At 41.6% G+C, this 24,102-nt stretch overlaps 1 protein-coding gene across 1 annotated transcript in view; it reads left to right on the top strand.

Annotated features, from left to right (window-relative positions):
* The first annotated feature begins 338 nt into the window (after positions 1-338).
* The window catches only part of LOC121878973 (nuclear receptor subfamily 2 group E member 1-like), a 67,409-nt gene continuing 43,645 nt past the window's right edge, over positions 339-24,102 (top strand). Inside the window, exons 1-4 of the mRNA XM_042385423.1 lie at positions 339-387; positions 957-1,595; positions 19,489-19,569; positions 19,987-20,145. Of these exons, the coding sequence (XP_042241357.1) occupies positions 339-387; positions 957-1,595; positions 19,489-19,569; positions 19,987-20,145 (928 nt within the window). The remainder of the gene's footprint in view (positions 388-956; positions 1,596-19,488; positions 19,570-19,986; positions 20,146-24,102) is intronic.

The following is a 24,102-nucleotide window of genomic DNA, read 5'->3' on the forward strand; positions in this document are numbered from 1 at the left end:
GACGGGGATGTTCTCCTGCTGACGAAGGGAGACCCACCACTACACTCACCCCCTCCTCCTCACCTTCACCTAATATTCAGCCAATAGTTAGACGTATAAAGTATCTAATCGCAGTAAAAATCTGGCTTGACGTGTTGTTTGCGAGCATTGTTCCATATTAGCGTGATCAGGCCGTTCGCCTGTGGAAAATGTTCGGCCACGCTGCCAACCGCGGGCGCCAACACCTGTGGAGGTTCCCATAGTTGAGGCCGACACCCGCGCCCACCAAACCTTTCCCACTGCAAACTGAACCAGTTTCCATGTGTTTCGTCTCTGGAAGATTTTATCTATTGAGGAAAATGCTTCGTAGTGCGACGCTAAATGCCCGATTAAAGGTCATATATCTTTGTAAGTCCGAATACAGTCAGTAGTGTTCAGAAGCTGCCAGTGGGACTGTCGGATCCTGAAAGAGAATGGCTGGTAGTCTTATTTTGTGGGGTGTGAGTGATGCTGGAACAGAATCTCTTTACAACGCGGCACTGGAAGCCGAGGAAGGAATGACAAAATGGCAAGTATATAAGGGAGCAAAGTTTCACCTCCGAGCTTATTCACACTCGGGCCTCACTGTGGACAGGTTGAGAGGCAGGCACGCGGCCTTACGTCACCAAACTTTGTCACCGAGGACAAGGATACTCACTACTAAACTGAATTCGCAAAATAATTAAAGAAAGAAATATGAGGCACTTAAGACTTCATATATACAGAGACAAGTTACAAGAGCATTGGGTTGTCTAGATACATCAGTGCGTGTGGAGGCTTGTGCCTGGGACTGGGTCATGCGCGTATAGCGACGGGTCACCCAGTGTTGACACAGTCCGGGCCGCGGCGCCTCACCTCCTGCCTCACTGGTGTTCTTTCCCCCGTGACCTGCAACAGCCGTGACCTCCTGTGAGCTACCGTGACGTCTTTGGATCCAGCCTCGGTGCCCCCATCCTCCTCGCCCTCCCAACGCCCGCCCTCGCCCATCTCCTGGGCCCAGCCGTCACAGCCACCGCCCGGATTATCACCTGAGGTGGCTACGGCCCCATCAGGTGAGACACACCCGATCCTGGCGCCAGAATTGTCCTCGGTGATCCCCTTGTCCCTGCCGTGGTCTGTGCCAGGTCCCGCCACGCTGCAGCTCCCAGCCGTGTTCTTGTCGGACTCCCGGGGGCCGCCTCGGCCGCTGTCGCCGCCGCCGCCGCCGCTTCCGCCGAGCGCGTCTCCTCCGCCGTCGCCACACGTGCTTCATCACCACGTCTCCCTGGCATCTAGCGCGGTGACACTTTCTTCCTCTGTCTCTGGCAGTATCTCCGTCACCCCCCCATTGTCCACCGCCACCACCTCCAGCACTGTCACCAGGCTTTGTCCCGCTCCAACGCTCGGGGCGGCAGCGAGCCTCGGCGGGCCAACCTTCACCGCCCGTGCCAGCGCCGCCAGAATGGGCACCGGCAGGTCAGGTAAGATTCCTAACATGAGTCCTGCACCTCCACTCCAACACTGGTCTCGTCAGTACCTGTCTCTGGAGATGATGTTTGGTGGCCGCCATTATAATCAGAACATCTCCAGCACACCTGGTAGGTATAATTGTATTAACCTATTAATTATTAATTATGGCCGTCTGTCTATACATCTATGGCTTAACAGTTATATAGTGAAGTGTGGAATATTCGAGTAATGCATCTGAAGAAATATATAAATCCTGTTTATGTAAACTGTGTAATGCGGTGCGAGACTCAACACACAAAAGTTTACTTCCGCAGGTAAACAGCATCAACAGGTAAGACTCTATTAGCAAGTGTAATCTATGGTAATACGCTCCTCCAGAAGGCACCCTTCCCCAGGAGGTAAGAGCGAAGACGTATCGGGGTAATACCTGAGTCGGGAATGACATATACTATACTACTACAGGAGGCCTCACACAACACCTGGGGGAGGAAGTAGTGTGAGGGCATAAGGTGAGGCGGGAGGGCGGCGCCGCTAAGGCAGTAAACATCTCTACAATGATGTACGTGTAATACTTAAGAATATACAGTGCATATAAATCACGCCCTGTCCACCAAACCAAACGCCTAGGACTTATAAACGATGTCGGTGTAGGAGAAACTGTTCTTAGTGTTACCGGCATCAGGGTTGGATGTTCTGCATGATCCTGACGATGACACCGGAATTGTTGATAATTTTTTTAGTATTAATTATACAACAGAGGAAAGGTTTAGTTAAAATGATCAGGTTAGTTACACCAGGTTAACACTAGTATGTGTATATTAAATTATCATTGTCGATATAATATCACACGGGAGCTATGATAACCCTAGAGATATTTTATTTATGTTTTCATAACTCGGTACAGTGCGTCACGCTAACTCGGTACAATACGTCACGCTAACTCGGTACAGTACGTCACGCTAACTCGGTACAGTACGTCACGCTAACTCGGTACAGTACGTCACGCTAACTCGGTACAGTACGTCACGCTAACTCGGTACAGTACGTCACGCTAACTCGGTACAGTACGTCACGGGTACAGTACGTCAATAATCACCTATCAACCAATAAAAATCAACCGACTTTTTGGCCAAATAAGGATAATTTTTTTTCTGTTGATGTAACTTAATTAAGAAGAATAAATTCAAATGAGATAAAATTTATTCTCTAAGTAGGACATTGTAACCTAAATTGTAGGCACATCAGGTTAGGTTAGATTAGGTTAGATTAGGTTAGGTTAATACTGATGATATTTCCTTATAGTTATTGAGACAAAAAATATTGAAACTAACGCTATATTTTAATCTATCTTAAATAAATGATTTATACATAATTATAATCATACAAACATACATACTAAATAGGGATAATCGCATAATTAGTTCTTAATACACAACTGAAGTATTATTATTTATAACTTTAACTTTATACAATTATTTAGTTCATATATTTGCTGTTTCGTTTTACTAACTGTACAGGTAACTAACTGTACAGGTAACTCAATTAACCCAGGTAAAGTTATTAATGGTGTTATTCAGTTACATATAAACACACACGACAAGTTTAGTATTTAGTGGAAAAAATCATAAATTATTGATATTTCGTAACGACACACACACACACACACACACACACACACACACACACTTATTTAGCGATATATTCAAAATAACAACTTTTTTTTTTACACTTTTGACATGACAATCACTTCCACAATCATAATACATATAAATGAATAGCTTCATATCTAACCTAATCTAACTTAACCTAACCTAACCTTACCTAACTTAACCTAACCTAACCTAACCTTACCTAACCTTACCTAACCTAACCTAACCATTCCTATTTGTATTAAGTCGAATTAAATAAAGCTAACATTTTATACCTTGTTTTTAACATTTGTTTTCCATTTACTTTTCTTTATTATTATTTTTTCCATTTAGCGATGATAATAGTAATAGTAATAGTAATAGTAATAATAATAATAATAATAATAATAATAATAATAATAATAATAATAATAATAATAATAATAATAATGGCTCAATGGTAAATCATTCGCCTTTCATATGAAGTGTTCTCGACTCGATTCCCGAACTGTCTGTCTTGAGTCTCCATGCTTCTACACTAACACTTGTACAGTACATTAGCAATTGTGCACTAACACTTGTACAGCCCCTCAAGGTCGAGAAGGAACCCATAGCAGAAAAAAAAACTTGAATATTTTCTTTGTCATTGTCGTAATTCTTATCTATATTTTAAAACCTGTTAAAATTGAATAATGATCCGTACTATACTACAACTACGATGCTAATACTTTGATACTACTCCTACTACTACGAAACTACTATTATTATTATTACTACGATAATACTGCCACTGTTATTACTACGATACTACTACTATTATTATTACTACGATAATACTACCACTGTTATTACTACGATACTAATACTATTATTATTACTACGATAATACTACCACTGTTATTACTACGATACTAATACTATTATTATTACTACGATACTACTGCTACTATTATTATTATAACTACGATACTACTATTATTATTAATACGATGCTACTACTCCTATACTAAGATACTACTACTAATTATTATTATTATTATTATATAAAATATTCATACAGGTTTATAAACGAACAAACATATTTATAAACTATGCAGGTATACAGTGCAGCATGAATATAAACAATATAGGTATACAGTGCAGGTAGACCCTGGGAGGATACCGTTTCCTGTGTGCCGAGACGGTGCTGGTCAACAACAATGGCAAACAGTAAGTCGAGTTGACCAGGGATAGCCGACAAAGCTTCCAGGAGGCTCCTTTGTGGTCGTCTAAACGCTAATAAAGATAATGTATCTCTGTGCTAGTACATACATACATACATACATACATACATACATTGCATACATACATACATACATACATATATACATACATCAGTAATTAAATATGAAGTGCTTCCTCCGATGACCAGAATGCGATGTTTTTTCTCTGGTGTGCGGCCGAGTTCTCTTGCCAGGGAAAACTATGAAACTTCATTGTCCTTAAAGGGTTATAACTTAAACCATCGTTCTGAAAGTTTCATTATATGGAGACCTCACCCCCGCAACCACCACCCCCGACAGTTTGGCACAATGCACGTGTACGCGGGTGTCTCGTTAACTAAAATGGTGTCGACCTTCTTTGACGTCAGCTGATGTCTCTTGTTATGGCCATCTCTCTAATAATATATCCGCCACTACTAACAACACTTTGCTTTATATTTCAATCTACAGTAAACCCGAAATTTGCCTAACCTAACCTAATTTAACTTAACCTAACCTCTTGAGTACAATGATTTATTCCCTCGATCTCATTGTATTGTACTCAAGCGGTTAAATCGTTATGCTAAAATGGTCAATGTTTTTTAAATTATCATTATTATTATCATTACTGTTATTTTATTATTATATTTATCATTACTGTTAATAATAATAATAAATATTATTATTATTATTATTATTATTATTATTATTATTATTATTATTATTATTATTATCAATTATTATTATTATTATCATCAGCGTGTCTGGCAAAAGCGCACTAATAGACAAACTAACTTTAAGAACCAATCAGTAAACAGAAGGCCCTTATAAGCGTGGATTTTCCTTCCTCTGTCTGCCCACACACACACAGAAGAAAAAATCCACGCTAATTTCCACCACACCGTTGAAGGATCTTATGAGACTGGATACTTAAGGCAGCCCAGGAAAGTTGGGAGGGAGGGGGGGTGAAAGGGAGGGAGGAAGGGAGGGAGGGAGGGAGGTGAAGTGCCTCCTCCTCACTTCCCTGCTTCCCTCCCTCAATCATCTTACTAACAATTGTTCTAAGACAACACGTAGGTAACGAACCAACTATGATAATAATAATAATAATAATAATAATAATAATAATAATATCCGTCGTAAAGTTAAATGATATCAATATTTGAACATGAAAGTAATATATTAATAAACGGTGAACAGACAAACAGACAAGGATGTAATAATTATATATACAACACAATAAGAGGAAACGGGGAAGAAAGAGATTACGTAGTACAATATAAGAAATACGTTAATGTATCGCCCTAGTGACAAATATATGCAATTTTCTAATGTAGAATTCTGTAAGTTGAAAAAAAAATAAGCAAGAATAATCAGGTGAGGTGAGGTGAGGTGAGGTGAGGTGAGGTGAGGTGAGGTGAGGTTAGGATTCTTCTTCGTCTCGCTACATGCTGCTGGGAGTGACGCGCGCCTCTCCTCCCTGGTGACAACACTATCCACACGTTCATATGGACTAGACTGGACTTAAGACGATTGGCCAAACGGTGGGCAGATACGGCGAAAAAAAAAAAAACCCTGATGAAATGGTAATATAGTAGTTAATCTATTTATTTTTTTTTCCCGTGGGGTAAAAGAATATAGTTTATACTGTATCAGAATTATTTGGTATGGGAGGATAGATTACGTGGTTTGGTAGTTCTCTTAGTGTGTTTCCTGTACGATAAACAGAGATATATTCTATATATTTTTGAGGAGGGAATATATTTTACGTCTCTTGTGTTGGGTTATGTTTTAAAGTAACGTCATTCGGTGGGCAGAAAAAAAATATCTTTAAATCACTTTGGAGCTGAGAGCGTTTGGTTGGCTGGCGACTGGAGATTTACCCGTGCAGATAATGATCGGCGGCCGCAGCACACACACACACACACACACACAACAGCTACTGAAGCAAAAAAAAAGTCTACAAAATTAAATAAAAATAGGCGAAATTTGGTTCTCTCTTACCACCATGATCAATACAAAATACATCTAGGTTAGGTTAGGTTTGTGTAAGACGTGACTATTATACCTGTTTACAATGACACGACAGCAAAAGGTCAAAGTTGATTCAGGTATTGTACATGCTTACACCTGTTACTGACTCTCCACTACACGATAATCTTCCACTTTCTCTATTCCTCTTTCATAAACTCTTCCTGTTCACACTCACTCTAATCACATTCCATCTTTATGTATTCCTTTATCTTCCTCTCCTCCATCCACCCCATCCGTATTCATTTCTTACATTATACTATCCCTTCCCTTATAATTTACATTCTTTTTTCTATTTTTTTTTCTCCATTATTTCAAATCAAGTTTCCCACCTCCCCGTCAGCATGTTTGGGCACTGTCACGTAACACTCACTCTCTCTCTCACACACACACCTCTCTCACACACTTCCTTATGTCAATATTTTGGCAAATTATTCTAGTTATTGCAGTTTTTACAATTGAAGCGGTATGAAAACAGAGATGGCCGACTGGTGTTACCCCAGAATGCATTGCGGTAAACAAACGATGACATGGTTATTGAGTCACACCAGAACTCCTCCATGACAACCTTTCCTCACACCTCAGCACATCTTCAGCCTAACATCTCAACACATCTTTAGCCTAGCGTCTCCCTCACATCTCCAAGGGAATTTGCATCTCTCCAGCTTTGTAGGATGTCTCTGCCTTCAGTCATTATCCTCACTAATGCACTTTATTCCACTATCTTTCCTCCATCAGCTGAATTGCATATTTTTCACTCCTCCTCCTCCTCCTCAAACACATCCATTCCCGTTGTAGACTTCGTGCTCAACATTTTTTTAATTTTATATTTGTTTTTCTTCTTTCAAAATCAATTTATCGCAACCAGTACGTCTTTTGTTAATTTATGTTTTTGTTTTAGCACTTATTTTATTTATTATACATGTAAGAGTAACCAAATAGATGTATCTTTATAAATTTTGATTGTTGATGACTAAAAGATCTTGGTCGTTGAAGCAGAGTAATACATTATAACATCATCAACAACGACACTGCCACACACTGTATACTTCCAGCGCCCTGTTGTCTCTCCTTCAACCTCAACGCTGTCGACCATCAGGAGCTCCCCAGGGTGACATTATAAGGAAGAGACTCTACTATAAAGACGGCTGAAACTTTGAGGATAACCCACCAAGCTTAAAGCCTTTGAGTACGAGGAACCTAAGTCTTCGTACTCATAGGGACTCATACTTGCGTTTTTCTGTTTTCCCGAGATGCTACAAGAGGCAGGCAAAGTACGCTATAAGCTAATAATGTTTGGAGGAACATTAGTAGTTTATATATAATTTTTATTTCATATTCATACACGTTTTTTTTAATAGAATTATATTAAACCCAATTTACAAAACTAAGGAAACGCGTTTATATATAACCGGTAAATAACGAAGAAATATATACGTATAAAATAAACCTCAAGGCGTAAACCTAAATTATAAATACAGGTTATAAACAAAGAAAAGTCAAATAAAATCCCGATCATAAAATAGAAACAAATCGATAAATAAAATCTAAATAAAATCCTAAAACTGGACACGGAAAAACGACAGTAAAATCCAGATTCTAGTTTTCTCATAGACAGCGGAGGGATCAATGTCGTTTAGTTCAATAATAGTCTAAGATTATTTCCCTTATAAACAACTAGATAATAATAATAGTAGTTTAATAATAGCTGGTTTATATTACGGCTATTAAATATTGCTAGTTTCTATACACAGACCAATTTAAATATTCGAGATAAAATCATTAACGTATTCGTTTAAATTACGATATAGCGATTATTTCTATTATGTTTCGTTTCTCGTTAATTCAAACTATCTATTATAATTTTCTATCACTTATCAGCTAAATAGTCGTTCTGGCGGGCTGTCTAATCTCCGTTATCTCAGGATCATAATACAACCTTTATATGAATAACATGATCACTCAACTAACCTAATCTAGTTCAAACATTTTATGGTCATCTAGAATCTTTCCTTCATACTTCAATTTCACTATTTTTTCCTCCTATTTATATTACCATTATTATTACTATTATTATTATTATTTCACGTATTATTTACCTCAGTTTATATCGTCTGCTACACGATCATTGTAATATTTCACCCCAGAACTATTTTACTTTATGTGTTTCTCCACCAAAGACTAAACTCAAATATCCCAATACTATATTTTTTATAACACGACAAATCTTACATTCATCTTCTTCCAGTATTATATCTATTGTTTATTCTAATAAGATTTTACATTTTTTTTTCGTAAGATTTTAAATTCTTTGGAAAATTAATCAAAATTAAAAAGCGTTTAGTTAAGTGAAAAATGTTCTTTCTAAATGTCTAAACGCGTCTAACATCACAGGACAACAACAAGACGGCTCTGGGAATCGTCCTGTGAGAGATGCCCTGGACACCTGCCTTGGGAGATGCATCAGCGGTTGTTTATCCCATGCCTCGTGTTATTGATATTAACTGTTATTGCTGGAATATTACTGTACAGCTATTAAGAGACAGTGGAATCTCAGCAAAATCTAAATGTCCATTGTTTGAAAACTGCTGTATGGAAAAAAAATATAAAAGGAAGAAAAATTGGAATTACAAATCTTAGGTGATATTTAGATAACAATACAACCATTTGTTTTTAATTTTCTTATTTAAATTCTAACTACATGTTGCTTATTCATTGTATATTTGCTTACATTTTATCATAACTCTCTGTCATCTTTCTATAATCAATTATTTTGTTCTAATCTAACTTATACGTCTCTCATGTACCATCAAACATCCTTTAGAAAAAATAATGCTTCCTTTTATTTCATTAATTGAAGGAATTTGTTGATATAATGTATGTATATGTTTCATCAATATGGGCTTTGAATACACAAGTCAAGTTCTTTATATTCAACTATAACTATGAAAGATTAAGGGAAAAATTATCCAAAGAAACTCTATTTACGTAATACTTCAACTTATAAGAATAATAAAACACAGGAAAAAATTCTTATAATTTTGACTTTCTTTCCTGTGACTTTTTTTCCGGACAAGGGAAAGTAAACCTGCTCTCGTAAGACCTAACGTTGAGTGAACCATAGCCTCAGTGCCCACAAGACTTGTAAGTAACTATCATAATGTGTATTCATGTAACTGTATCATGCATCGCTTTATCAACATATATTCTTAACATACTCTATGGTAGCAACTGGAAATACATTTTATAATAGACTCCCGAGGAAAGATTTTTCGAGAACATAGACTTTGTTTTTACATTTGTGCTAATTTGAACGGTGAGAATAAGATCTTCAACTACATATTTTTCATTAAATTTCTATTACAATTGCATAATTATTATATTTATTATTATTATTATTGATGAAACAAATGTATCTTACCCGAAATACATTGATGAGTTTATCTTCTAGTCGCACATCATTCTTGTTGACTGACGTAGTTGTATGAATATATAATATATAATAATTAAATGATCATCCACCTGTGATATTTCGATAAAACAATGGATAATCTTATTTCATACTGATCGAGACGAAAATAAAACTCTCGCCCTTGTGATATTTTTTTTTCCCGCGCCGCTGTGGTTAGCGTAATGGCCATTCAGACGGCGTCGTTCCGCTGGTCCTCTGGTCATATTATGCAGTAAGGAGCGGTGCCTAATTTAATACCAGGGTGTATATTTTGTCATCAACTCATCCAATATGTATATATATATTTTTTGGGGGGGGGGGAATTTCCTTGAAGTATAGTGGATTTGTCGACTCTAAAGGCGTGTGTTTGAGATTTCATTCCCCCACACATTAATTCTCGTCAGGGGGGGAAAAACATACGAGGATGTGAACTTGAACTATCGAGGTCGATTATGTTCCTGTGTTATGGCTTGTAGATTTTTATTTTTGAAAAACAAACTATAGTGTATGGACATCATCAACCTGTCTGGCCTTCCTGTATCAAAAAATTCGTATTGACAAGGTTAGAGAAAAAATACAAATAAGCAGTGGTTATGAAGTAATACTCAAACACTGTATATACGTAACTTGTTTCATGTAACCAATGGTGACCAAAATGTTAACTTGTCCCTAAAAGAAGTTGGTAACACGAACACATCTTGGACTGGTGTAAGGTAATGTGTTGTTCTTTTTGTTTTTTATCAAATTCGGATGGTTTTGTTTTTCATTGTTACATCTTGATATAAATTAATTCGAAATCGGTAAAAAAAGAATCAGAAGACGTCGTTTACCCGCATAACAAAATTACACCTAAAAGTAAGTTAAGTTAAGTTAGGTTAGGTTAGGTTTTGTATGAATATCCAATTATATCTATTATAATTATTTACATTATCGTCAAACGTGAAAATTATTGTTTTTGTTAATTATTCCTATTAGTATAACATCTATCTATCTATATATCTATCTGTGTGTGTGTGTGTGTGTGTGTGTGTGTGTGTGTGTGTGTTTATATAGTGCATATATATATAGGTGTTCCAGAAAAAAAAAAAATATATATCCAGTAAACATCGAGGTAGACCACACAGTTCAAGTGAGGAAATGTTGCAATATAAACATTCACGTTAACTCCACAAACATTAGCAGGGCAGTGTTAATTTTTTTTTCGGGGACACTGAATACTGCGCTGGCTCTGAGTAAATGTTAAACAATCGGCGACATCTAAGTTCCTTTGATCTGGTGACATATATAGTAACATCAGACTCCTCCTTTTACCGGTAACATATCCACGGTAATATATATCATCGTTACAGTCCTCGGCATGTTCTGAGGCCGCCTGGTGTCTGAGGAAGGCAGTGTGTAAACATCACCTCAAAGTATATGGCCTCGTGTTGTTGATAATATAGGGTGTCCCATAAATTTCTATACATAGGAAAAATAAACCTTTTTATAGGAAAATCCATTTTTATTTATATAATATGCTCTACATGACTACCATTCTGTTGCATTTGAAGGCCATGGTGTATCAGGAAAAGACACAAAACATAAATCATCTCAAGCAACGTATCACCAACGCCATTACAAGCATAACTCCAGCTGTGCTTGAACGTGCTCTTCAGCAGTGGAGGACACGCATTGAAGAGTGTTTTCAACAGAATGGTAGTCATGTAGAGCATATTATATAAATAAAAATGGATTTTCCTATAAAAAGGTTAATTTTTTCCTATGTATGGAAATTTATGGGACACCCTATATAAGTATTATAAACAATCTGTTATATGACACAACCTATAAGACACCTGTGACAACGTTCCATTTGTTGTGTATAGGTCAGGTCAGGTCAGAATTAGTGTGAAATTTAATGAACACAACATAAAACGGAACATATCTACAGTACATGTACTTGACAGATTCCCTGTAACATATACATTGGAAAATGTAAAAACGCTCAAACATCTATGTAAGGTAACCCCCAGTCACGTTGTTTGAGAGGACAGATGATGGGTTTTGACTGAGAACGATCGACTAACTTAATTCTTTTCCAACACCCGGTGGCTTGTGGGCAGCTCGCTTGGCTGCTAGCTGCGGGTTTGAGTCTCGTTTATATATATATATATATATATATATATATATATATATATATATATATATATATATATATATATATATCATGTAAATCCACAATGAAAACGTGGATAAGATAAATCTTGATAAAATCACACGGGAAAATGGAAACAACGGAGTACCTTAGCTTTCGTTGTTTCCATTTTCCCGTGTGATTTTATCAATATATATATATATATATATATATATATATATATATATATATATATATCGTATAGATATTCCCTGTTGCCTCTAAACTGAACGTTCTGTCTTTCAATAACATTCAGTGAACTGTATTTTTAGCGAGTCATGTTATTTTCTCCGGCGCGAAGCAGTAGAGTATTGAGTGTGACCTGGCCGGTGTGACGTGTGCCGCTGCCCTGACGCACCTCACCTCTCACGTGTCCTCAACCCACCACGTACAGACCTCACATCTACCTGGAGCTAGTGAGAACACGTGTATCAGTCTCAAATAATCACCAACATAGAGACGGCGGGCAAAATAGCGGCGGTTTTACACTGAGACCACAGTAACTTACTGGATGCGTTATATTACCTCCAGTTAGGTCACAGATGGCAGCACCTTCGGTCACCTGGTGAAGGAAGATGCCTGTGTCTATATTTCAGAACAAATTGCTAAGTAGATACAGCTGTCAATCAAATTAAAAATCACGTGAAGATTAGACATTCCAGCTATTTCACGTGATGATTAAACACCCTATGACGCTAGCTGGGGTTAGGTTAGGTTAGCCTTGGGGTGGTGAAGGTGAAGTAAGCTGGGGTGCCTAATTTTCACTTGATCCCTTACTTATATATATATAAACATTAATCTGTTGCTAACGCTGCCATGATGAATTAAGGAGTAACCATGTCTTGACTCGGGGGTGAATATCACGCATTCTAGTCCTTGTTAACCACAATAGTAACAGTTAAGTAAGTCGGGTCTTTCTCGCCTCGCTCTATAAACTCAACCAAATCTTCAAGTCTACATGTTGTGTGCAAGATACTATCCAAAGTGTATCTAAGAACTAACGTTTTCTCGTCTGGTCGTGTTTATAGTGTCAATATTATAAGAACATAAGAACATAAGAAAGTGGGATACTGCAGGAGGCCGACTGGCCCATACAGGGCCTTCACAATACTGCTAGAACCACAGATCAGCAAATGTATCTCGGAGTAACCTGTGACACGAGGAGGCAGTGTGTGTGTGTGTGTGTGTACAGTGGTAGTGCCTCTTGGTGTTGGTGACGAGGAGGCGACAGTCACCAGGGGGATACACACCACATCGGTCGCTGTTTATTGACCCTAGTATACACTACCGTTGTCTACCTGTCGATCTTGTTTACACACCGCACTTTTAATAACGTATCACTCGCAGAATAGGTTGAAAAGGTTATCGTCACATCAAAGGACATCATTGTAAAGGCAGTAAACACAGACACTACTGTAGAACATCCCGAGGAATCAAAACCCAACGGCGGAGAACTGTACCATCGCTGAAGGTCATTTTAAGCCCTCGACTAAACGTTTGAGTCGAACAGGAATAAGGGAACACGACTCAGATACTCACAAAAAGGTAAACTAAATATCTCTTTGATCCATGGAATTTCTCACAAGTTACTGAGCAGAAATAACATGTTCTATGGGAGAGGTATATAAAAAAAATCTTAAGAGTGACTGAAGAACCTCTTTTAAGATTAATGGTTCCTCGCCATGAACACGAGAATGGTGTGAGGACATACTACCTTAACGTCGAGGATGATGATGATGATGACATAACTGAGAGGTCCTGGCGTGGTGTGTAGCAGTATGGGGGGGCGCCGCCATCATGCTGTGCTCTAGGTCCACACCGCAGCCCATAACAATCACTGGTTCCTCAAGTGGTGTGTTCTCCGACCAGACTCTTGGACAGGGCCGAGCAAGACATGTGTTTAATTTTGTGCCATAAGAACGAGGTGTTGAGTGGCCCCGGGCAAGAGGTACTCGACGTGGGGTAATGACACCTTTATAGCCTTCACAGACTCTCACCATAACGCTCACAGTTTTCTCTCAGTGGAAGTTGTTTCTCCATGTGTCGGACTCAACACCACACTAGAGTACTGCTTCCTCGTCGAGTACGTTACAGAATAAAGATTTTGGTATTAACAGCTAGAGAGGATATCAACACCACAAGAGAACAACGAAATACTCTTTTAAAAAATAGCGAAAATAAAGATATTAAAATTAAATAATCAGAATAACTCAAAACTATCGATAAGAATGGCTAGTAATATAAATCTTTGGGGGGTAGTGACAACAACGTCTTGAGGAAGGTGAGGTGCCGAAGAGGTTGTCAGATGCTGAGGTGTTCAAGATCCTTAGAACAAGAAAATATTAGTAGTAACATTATGAAGCTACGATAACAGATACCTTGATGTACCAACGTCAACATCAGAAGAAGAAAGTCCACAATTACGACGTTGGTGGAACTTTGGTATTGAAAAATCACATCAAAATCACATAAAATAGGTTTGTTATTTATTGTGGTATATACTGTACGTCATTGGATGTCAACGAAGGTCATCTGAATTATAGTGACGATGAAGAAAATTTGACAAAAATACAAGTTTTTATCTGAAAGGAGAAGGGGGGCGTGGAGACGAAGGGACCTGGAGACGAAGGGACCTGGAGACGAAGGGACCTGGAGACGAAGGGACCTGGAGACGAAGGGACCTGAAGACGAAGGGACCTGAAGACGAAGGGACCTGAAGACGAATGGACCTGGAGACGAGGAACCTGGAGACGGTCAACATAGAGAGAGGATCAGATGTCTTCTCTGATTTGTGGAAAGTTGAGACAGCTAAGTAGTGTCTCGCCTCAACCCACCCCACCCCACCACCACCCACGCTACACCCGCCCCACGCCGCCACCACCCACGCTACACCCACCCCACCCCACGCCGCCACCACCCACGCTACACCCACCCCACCCCACGCCGCCACCACCCACGCCTACACCCAACTTCTCTCTCTTCTCATAGTCATTCCTTTTACTTAGCACCACCAATTTACCGGGATAGAGACAGAGAGATGTTATACCCCCCCCCCCACAAGAAAATACTTATCGTTAGAGGGATTAATTACTTTGAGTGATGATAAGAGGAATCAAAATGACGATTGATACCGTGAAATGAGGTGGTTGTGTTAATGTTTAGGTCATGTTACGGTGGAGATTCTTCAGGTGATCCCAAGAGATACCATTACCTAATACTAATCACCCCTGGGATGATCCTTTACTAACTATTACTGCTACTTATTTACTATGCATGGCTTCTCTTCCCCAGACCCTGAATGGAGTGACGTTAAGTCTGTTTGTAGAGTTCCGCGCGACCGCTCAGCCACGGTGTCACGTCAGACTCACCTGTATGTAAATCCTCTCTGCCGCTATTCACCGTTTACCTGCTGACTCTGAGCTCTTGTGTTATGGATGAGCTGACACTGCTGACACATACGTCATGTTCGCAATTTCTCTCGATTTAGAGGCTAATTTTGTGTTGGCGTTTCGTGTTTCTGGTTAAGATAACACAGTGATGGTGATGTTGCCTGCATGGATCAAACACCAATTGAAGTTTGTTGAGTTTTTATCTGTTGGCTGTGTGGTGGTGGTGGTGGTGGTAGTGTGGTGGTGGGAGGGGCACAAGACTTTACAACCTCCCTATAATGATTTACCTTAATTTATAAAGAGATGAATGTCCCAGGGGAAACAAAAATTATTAGACCTCGCGGATACTGACGAAGTGATCAAATTAATGTGGAAGGTAAAAATGTTTCTCTTTATCTTGACGTTGAAACAAGGAACTGTTTTTTTTCTCCCAAGTCGGGGTTTGTTTACATGTTGGGGTTTGTTTACATGTCGGGGTTTGTTTACATGTTGGGGTTTGTTTACATGTTGGGGTTTGTTTACATGTCGGGGTTTGTTTACATGTTTTTTTTTCCCAAGTCGGGGTTTGTTTACATGTTGGGTTGAGTAGTAAATAAGAGAAGACGATGACGCTAAAGCGCAGATTCCAGTCCTTCACTTATGGGGTTCTGTGTGTGTGCGGGCACACACACACGCACACGCACACACACACGAAAGTGGGAATTGGAAATGATGATGTCTGGTAGTGGTGGTGGTAGTGGGGGAGGGTGGTGATGGGGAGGGTGGTGATGGGGAGGGAGGGATGGTAGTGGTAGTGGTAGAGGAAGTAAATGAAAAAGAAAAAGGTGAACAAACTTAAAGTTATTATTACATCTTATTTATAACAGTGATTACGTCCACGCCATAGCTCCCCCGTGTATAGACAGGCATGGGTCCACACACACACACACACACACACACGACAGTTCCCTACACTAATGGACGGGAGGAGCCTCAGTGTACAGTTTGTTGGCATTTTAATCGCCATCTTTGAGTTGTGGTTCAAATGAGTCAATTACTTTTGGTTTTACCTTTCCAGTTACGGTAGAAGATAACGTAGGAAGTCTATGAGAATCAGAGACTTGGGCTGTGGCGAGTGACGGGTGATATCTGACGAGTGGCGGGTGATATCTGACGAGTGACGGGTGATATCTGACGAGTGACGGGTGATATCTGACGAGTGGCGGGTGAGGTGATATCGACGAGTGGCGGGTGATAGCTGACGAGTGGCGGGTGATATCTGACGAGTGGCGGTGATAGCTGACGAGTGGCGGGTGATAGCTGAATCATTATCGGCGATTATCTCAAGTGACGCGACACACAGAAATAAGGTCAATCAGTAAGGAGGGAGAGGAGGAAGGAAGAGAGAGAGAAGGAGAAGAGAGGAGGAAAGAGAGGAGGGGGCTGGACGCTGGCATATGAGGTTCATGCTTCTGTAGACATAAGAAATACACGTCACGACCATCACCACCACCACCAAAACCACCACTAGAACCACCACAAACAGACCATTATCACCACTATTACCACTACTCCCACCACCAACAGACCATTATCACCACCACCACTAGAACACCACCAACAGACCATTATCACCACCACCACTAGAACCACCACCAACAGACCATTATCACCACTATTACCACCACTAGAACCACCACCAACAGACCATTATACCACTATTACCACTACTAGAACCACCACCAACAGACCATTATCACCACTATTACCACCACTAGAACCACCACCAACAGACCATTATCACCACTATTACCACCACCACTAGAACCACCACCAACAGACCATTATCACCACTATTACCACTACTCCCACCACTAGCCCTCCCATAATAAGAGTCATCCTCTGAGCCAAGGTGTGAGAACGACCCCCAACACACACACACACACCTTTATCCACCCAACCTAACCCAACCCAACCCAACCCAACAACCAACCCAACCCAACCCAACAACCACATTATTTACCAAGAACTAAAAATCAAAAGTTTGTTGTATATAAATAGAATCAACATACACCTATATATTTAATTCACCTGAGGTTACGAGTTAATTAGCCAACACATGAGAGAGAATAATCGCTTAAAGCCAAGGAATCCAGGTGAGCTTAAGGTGTTGTCTTAATTAGTTGGGGAGATAAAAGAATAAGATGTTAGGTTTTTTTATTTTTGTTGGAGAGAAGGTGAAAGGAGAAGAAGAGGAGGTGAGAGAAGGTGAGAAGAGGTGAGAGAAGGTGAGAAAGGTGAGAAGGTGAAGAGAAGAGAGGAGAGAGGTGAGAGAGAAGGTGAGAGAAAGGTGAGAGAAGGTGAGAAGAGGTGAAGGTGAGAGAGAAGAGAGAGGAGAGGTGAGAGAAGGTGAGAGGGAGAGGTGAGAGAAGGTGAGAGAAGAGAGGAGGGTGAGAGAAGGGTGAGAAGAGGTGAGAGAGAAGGTGAGAGAAAGAGGTGAGAGAGAGTGAGAGAAAGAGAGGGAGAGAGGTGAGGAGAAGGTGAAGGGTGAGGAAGAGAGGAGGGTGAGAGAGGTGGGGGTGAGAGAGGAGAAGTGAAGAGAGAGAGGGTGAGAGAAGGTGAAAGGGGAGGTGAGAGAGGTGAGAAGAGGTGAGATGAAGAGGGAGAGGTGAGAGAGAAAGAGGAGAGAGAGGTGAGAGAGAAGGTGAGAAGAGGTGAGAGAGAAGGGAGGTGAGAGAGAGAGGAGGTGAGAGAAGGTGAGAGTAGAGGTGAGAGAAGAGAGGGAGAGGTGAGAAGGGAGTGTGTGTGTGTGTCGGGAGGTATTTTGTCCCCTCTCTGATATGGTCAAAATGTGATCTGTCGTTTTTTGTTTTGTTTTACGTCTATTATTCGTATAAGCTTCTATCTTATTTACGTAATAACGAAAAGAAGGTATAGAGTGTGTGTGTGTGTGTGTTGTGTGTGTGTGTGTGTGAAACGATGGGAGTATCATAGCTATAAACATGTTCTTTTCACCAGCCACTCAGAGACACACACACACCACACACACACACACACACACACACACACACACACACACAACCCTTCTCACTGTCTAACTGTAGAGTAATTCAAAACTAAGTCTCTCTCTCTGTCTCTCCTGCACCTGGTCATGTTAAAACCAACATCGCCTACTCAAATAGTACAAAAAGAAAGAGAGAATGGTTCCTGTAGTCGGTGTGAGAAAAATATGATATATATAGTTATTGAACTATATGTGGTAGTACTAATGTTTCTTGTAGTGGTGGTAGTGGTGGTAGTGGTGGTTGTTGTGATGGTGGATGGTGTGACGTCACTTTCATTATGCATCATCCTTATCTTATAATCCTCACCCCATCACTATGTCCCCTCATCCTCCCCCATCACCTCACCCCATCACACTATGCTCACTCAACCCATCACATCCTCCCCCCCCATCTCACACCACTATCTCACCCCCATCACCTCATCCCACCCACCAGAGCATCACAAACAGGGGACATGGTGGCAGTAAACTAGGTCAGGGAGTGAGTTGCCAGCGACGCTCAGCCTTTCCTCCCTCCTCCCTCTCTCTCTCCCCTCTCTCTATTTTCCTTTCCCTCCTACCTTCTTTCCTCTCCCTACCTCTCTCCTTCTCCCTTTTTCCCCTCTCCCTCTCTCCTCCTTCCCTCTACCCTCCCTGACACCCCACTAACTTACTGCGTCTTCTAAACAGTGCCTATGATCAGACAAAATATATCTAATTCTCCTAAAAAAGCATTATTTGTGTGTTTTTCTTCCAGTATGAGACTTCGGTGAGTCTTTTGTAATTCCGTTAAAAAAAAACATTTATAAGCTCATAAATGTGTTTCATGGTCTAGTAAGATGTTTTTGTATATTATAATCATACGTGCGTCTAATTGCGTTATGTGTCCAGTTGCTTCATGCGTTCTACCACTCTCAACCATCATTACGACTGTCACCATTCAGACTACCACTTTTACCACCTTTAACACACTTCTTCCCATCCTCACTACCACTGTCACCATCTTCACCATCACCACTATCGTTCTCATCTCAACCATGTCGTCACTAATAAAGGTACTGACGAGTGTTCCTCCTCTTCCTGCAGGTGACAGACTCCTGGACATCCCCTGCAAGGTGTGTGGCGACAGATCCTCAGGGAAACATTACGGCATATATTCCTGTGATGGTAAGTGGATCATTTGGTCTCTCTCTCTCTCTCTCTCTCTCGCTTTCTTTCTTCTTCTCTCTCTCTCTCTCTCTCTCTCTCTCTCCTTCGCGTTTTTTTCTTTCGCCTCCGATGTTTACAGTCCTGACAGGTTTTTCCTTGTTCAAACTCTCATACTTGTCTGTCTCTTTGCCCCACACGTCCAACATCTTCTCCTGTCTCTGTTCAAGTTTACTTCTCTCGTAGATGTCGTCTCTATCTCTGTCTCTCTATCTCTCTCTCTACAGCTATCTCTTTGATTATCTCCCTGTCTTTCTAATTCTCATTTTCTTTCCCTTTGTCTCTCTATATTTCAGTATCTCTCTATCTCTCCGGCCAGTACACCCCCTCCCCTAAACAAAAAACCCACATCCACAGCTTCGTCGTCTCCCCCGACAGGCTGCTCCGGGTTCTTCAAGAGAATCCACCGCAACCGAGTCTACACGTGTAAGGCGACTGGTGACATGAAGGGTAAGTGTCCCATTGACAAGACTCATAGGAACCAATGTCGCGCCTGCCGCCTCAACAAGTGCTTCGACGCCGCCATGAATAAGGATGGTGAGTACATGTTCCTGCCTGTGTGTTCCTCCTTCTTCCTCCTCCTCCTCAGGCTGTGTGTTAGTTGATCAGCTGAGTCAGTGAATGAGGATTCCTTTTGACTCTAGTTCTTGATGTTGTTAGGGACAGTTGATGTTCTTGTGTTTTAGTTGATGTCGTTGTATGTTTCTTGATGTTGATGTTCTCGTATTTAATTGATGTTGTAGCTGTAAGTAAATGATGATGATATATATATATATACACACAGTTTATTCCACGACCCTTTTCACACTTGTTTAGTCAGCAGAGAGTGGTTAGGGTAACACAATGACTGTGAATGACCCGAAGAAATTAATTGTGTATCTGTTAATTCTTTTGGTGAGCTCGTTGATTTCACACACACACACACACACACACACACACACACACACACACACACACACACACACAGGTAATAAAATACACCTCCACCAGCCTTCCGTCTCTAAAACCCAGACCCCTTACAGCAAACATGTTGTCTGCCAGCGAGTGACAATCTGTCCAAATCTTACCCGGTCATGACTGTGTGTGTGTGTGTGTGTGTGTGTGTGTGTGTGTGTGTGTTTCGTATGAAGGTATGAATGTATTTTCATCTATGATATCACCTGGAAGGAATCATGTGAGAGAGAGAGAGATGAGAAGAGATAGAGAGATAAACTGGATGAGTTAGAGGAGATAGAAGAGTTAAGAGAGAGACAAACAAGAGATAGAATAGTCAAGAGAGAGACAGTTAGACAGACAGAAAGCGACAGAGAGACAGACATGACGAGGTAACATCGGAGATCAAAGAGACAGGAGGTGACCGATAGTGACGTCATGTACTATCTCTTAACACATCTGTCCGCTGTCTTCTGACCAACACACACACACACACACACACACACACACGAACACACACACACACACACACGCGCGCGCACCTACACACACACACACACACACACACACACACACACACACACACACACACACACACACACACACACACACACACACACACACACACACACACACACACACACACACACACACACACACACACACACGCACACACACACACACACACACACCACACACACACACACACACACACACACACACACACACACACACACACACACACACACACACACACACACACACACACACCACACACACACACACACACACACACACACACACACACCCTAAAACACGTCCATCAAGATAGCTTTTGAACTAAACTCAAAGCCTCCCATCAACCTGTGACTGATACAACGATACCAACTCGTGTGTGTGTGTGTGTTTATCGTGTGTGTCTGTGTGTAGTGTATTATAAAAACATTCATCTCTCTATCTTGTAAATTGAGAATGTTTATAATAGCAGTTAAGTTTATCCCTAGCTAATGACTGTTGTTTTTAATTAAGTGTATGTGTTTGTGTTTTTGTGTGTTGTGTTGTGTGTGTGTGTGTGTATTTTGGAAGTAACACCAACATCCTCCTTTCCTTAACCTCTCCCTCCCTCACTCCTCCCCCCTCTCTCCCTCTCTCCTCCTCCCCTCTCTCTCTCTCTCTCTCCCTCCCCCTCCTCCCTCTCCCTCCCCTCTCTCCCCTCTCTCTCTCTCCCTCACGCTCCTCCCTCTCCCTCCCCCTCCCTCCGTCTCTCCCCTCTCTCTCCTCTCTCTCCCTCCTTCACCTCCTCCCCTCTCCCTCCCCTCTCTCCCTCTCTCTCTCCCTCTCTCTCCTCTCTCTCCCTCCCTCCCTTCCTTCAGACAGTCTCACTACATCTTGACAATAACCTGGACACTCCACTAATTATTCCTGCCTCATGAATATTTATCTCACCCTAATAAGGCTTGTGGGAGCGAGGATGAATACTGATGACACCAACACCTTCCTTCACACCTCCTCCTCTTCCTCCTCCTCCTCCTCTCTTCTTCTTCCTCCTCCTCCTCCTCCTCCTCCTCCTCTCTCTTAGGAAGCGAGGATAAGTAATTAAATTATTGTACCAGACACCAACCTTGTCTCAGATACAGTAATTATCGTAACTCAAACCAAAACCAACGATCCTTTAATGTTTGGTTTGGTTAGGTTAGAAAAGATAGGTTAAAGTAGATTATATTAGATTATATTAGGTTAGGTTAGGTTAAAGTAGATTATATTATATTAGGTTAGGTTAAAGTAGATTATATTAGATTAGGTTAGGTTAAAGTAGATTATATTAGATTATATTATATTAGGTTAGGTTAAAGTAGATTATATTAGATTATATTATATTAGGTTAGGTTAAAGTAGATTATATTAGATTAGGTTAGGTTATATCAGGTTAAATTAGCGTTGGGGTGCCTAATCTTCACGTGTATGTCCTAACGTAACCTAACCTAAATCGCTGTCGTTTGTGGGCTGAGTGATTGTGGGCAGGGGTTGAGGGTAGTGATCAGGGCGTGGGCGTGATGGGCATGGGTGAGACAGGGCTGGAGGGGCAGTGATCAGGGCGTGGGCGTGATGGGCGTGGATGAGACAGGGTTGAAGGGTAGTGATCGGGCGTGGGCGTGATGGGCATGGGTGAGACAGGGCTGGAGGGCAGTGATCAGGGCGTGGGCGTGATGGGCATGGGTGAGACAGGGTTGAAGGGGTAGTGATCAGGGCGTGGGCGTGATGGGCATGGGTGAGACAGGGCTGGAGGGCAGTGATCAGGGCGTGGGCGTGATGGGCATGGGTGAGACAGGGCTGGGGTAGTGATCAGGGCGTGGGCGTGATGGGCATGGATGAGACAGGGTTGAGGGGTGATCAGGGCGTGGGCGTGATGGGCGTGGATGAGACAAGGCTGGAGGGCAGTGATCAGGGCGTGGGCGTGATGGGCGTGGATGAGACAGGGCTGGAGGTAGTGATCAGGGCGTGGGCGTGATGGGCGTGGATGAGACAGGGCTGGAGGGGCGTGATCAGGGCGTGGGCGTGATGGGCATGGGCAGGGGCTGGAGGTAATCAGGGCGTGGGCGTGATGGGCGTGGATGAGACAGGGCTGGAGGGGCAGTGATCAGGTCGCCTCGCGTCACCGCCCGTGAAAACGCTGCACATGTTCCAACTCAACCGTGACGACCCGTGTCCCGACCCAAGCCCACAACCACGGCTTCTGCTACACCCTCCTCCCCCACCCCTCCTCCTCCTCCCCGTCCTAACACACATACAGACTATGTAACCTGTTAGAATTTTCAATAATCACCTCGTATCATCAACAAGGAATAATTACACAGGCATAATTTTTACCCAAACGAGTAATTAGTTATGTTCTGAATTACTTTAATGTATGTAGAGGTTAAAGTGGTGTTAGGGTTAGGGTGGGAGGTTGTTTGAGGCCGTGGTCACAGGGACGTGAGCGCGTGTCATAGGGGGCACGTGCTGGCGGCAGATAGCCAACGATTATGTCCTGAGAGCCCTTGGTGCTCTCCCATCCTCCCACCCCATCACATTCTCCTCCCTCATGCTGTTTCCTCATTACCTCCCCTGATGATCTCCTTATTGATTGTCCTGGGAGTAGATGAGGAGGGGGAGGAGGGGAGGACGGAAGGGGAGAGGGAGGAGTAGGAGGGGAGGATATCTCTACGACTTTCATTGTCTTGTTTATCTTTTGTTTTGTTGTTGTTGTGGCAGCCCTGAACACACGCGTGCACACACACACACACACACACACACACACACACACACACACACACACACACGAGCGCGCGCATACACCACTACTATTACATACTTTGCTGTCACTTGGAATCGAGTATGACGATCATCCAGCTACCACAACAACAACAACAACAAAACAACAACCATACTACCACCACTACTACCACAACAGCCATATCACCACCACTACCACAACAGCCATACTACCACCACTACCACAACAGCCATACTACCACCACTACTACCACAACAACCATACCACCACTACTACCCAACAACAAC

This window comes from Homarus americanus, unplaced genomic scaffold (genome assembly GCF_018991925.1).
Source record: "Homarus americanus isolate GMGI-L3 unplaced genomic scaffold, GMGI_Hamer_2.0 scaffold4060, whole genome shotgun sequence".
Lineage (NCBI taxonomy): Eukaryota > Metazoa > Arthropoda > Malacostraca > Decapoda > Nephropidae > Homarus > Homarus americanus.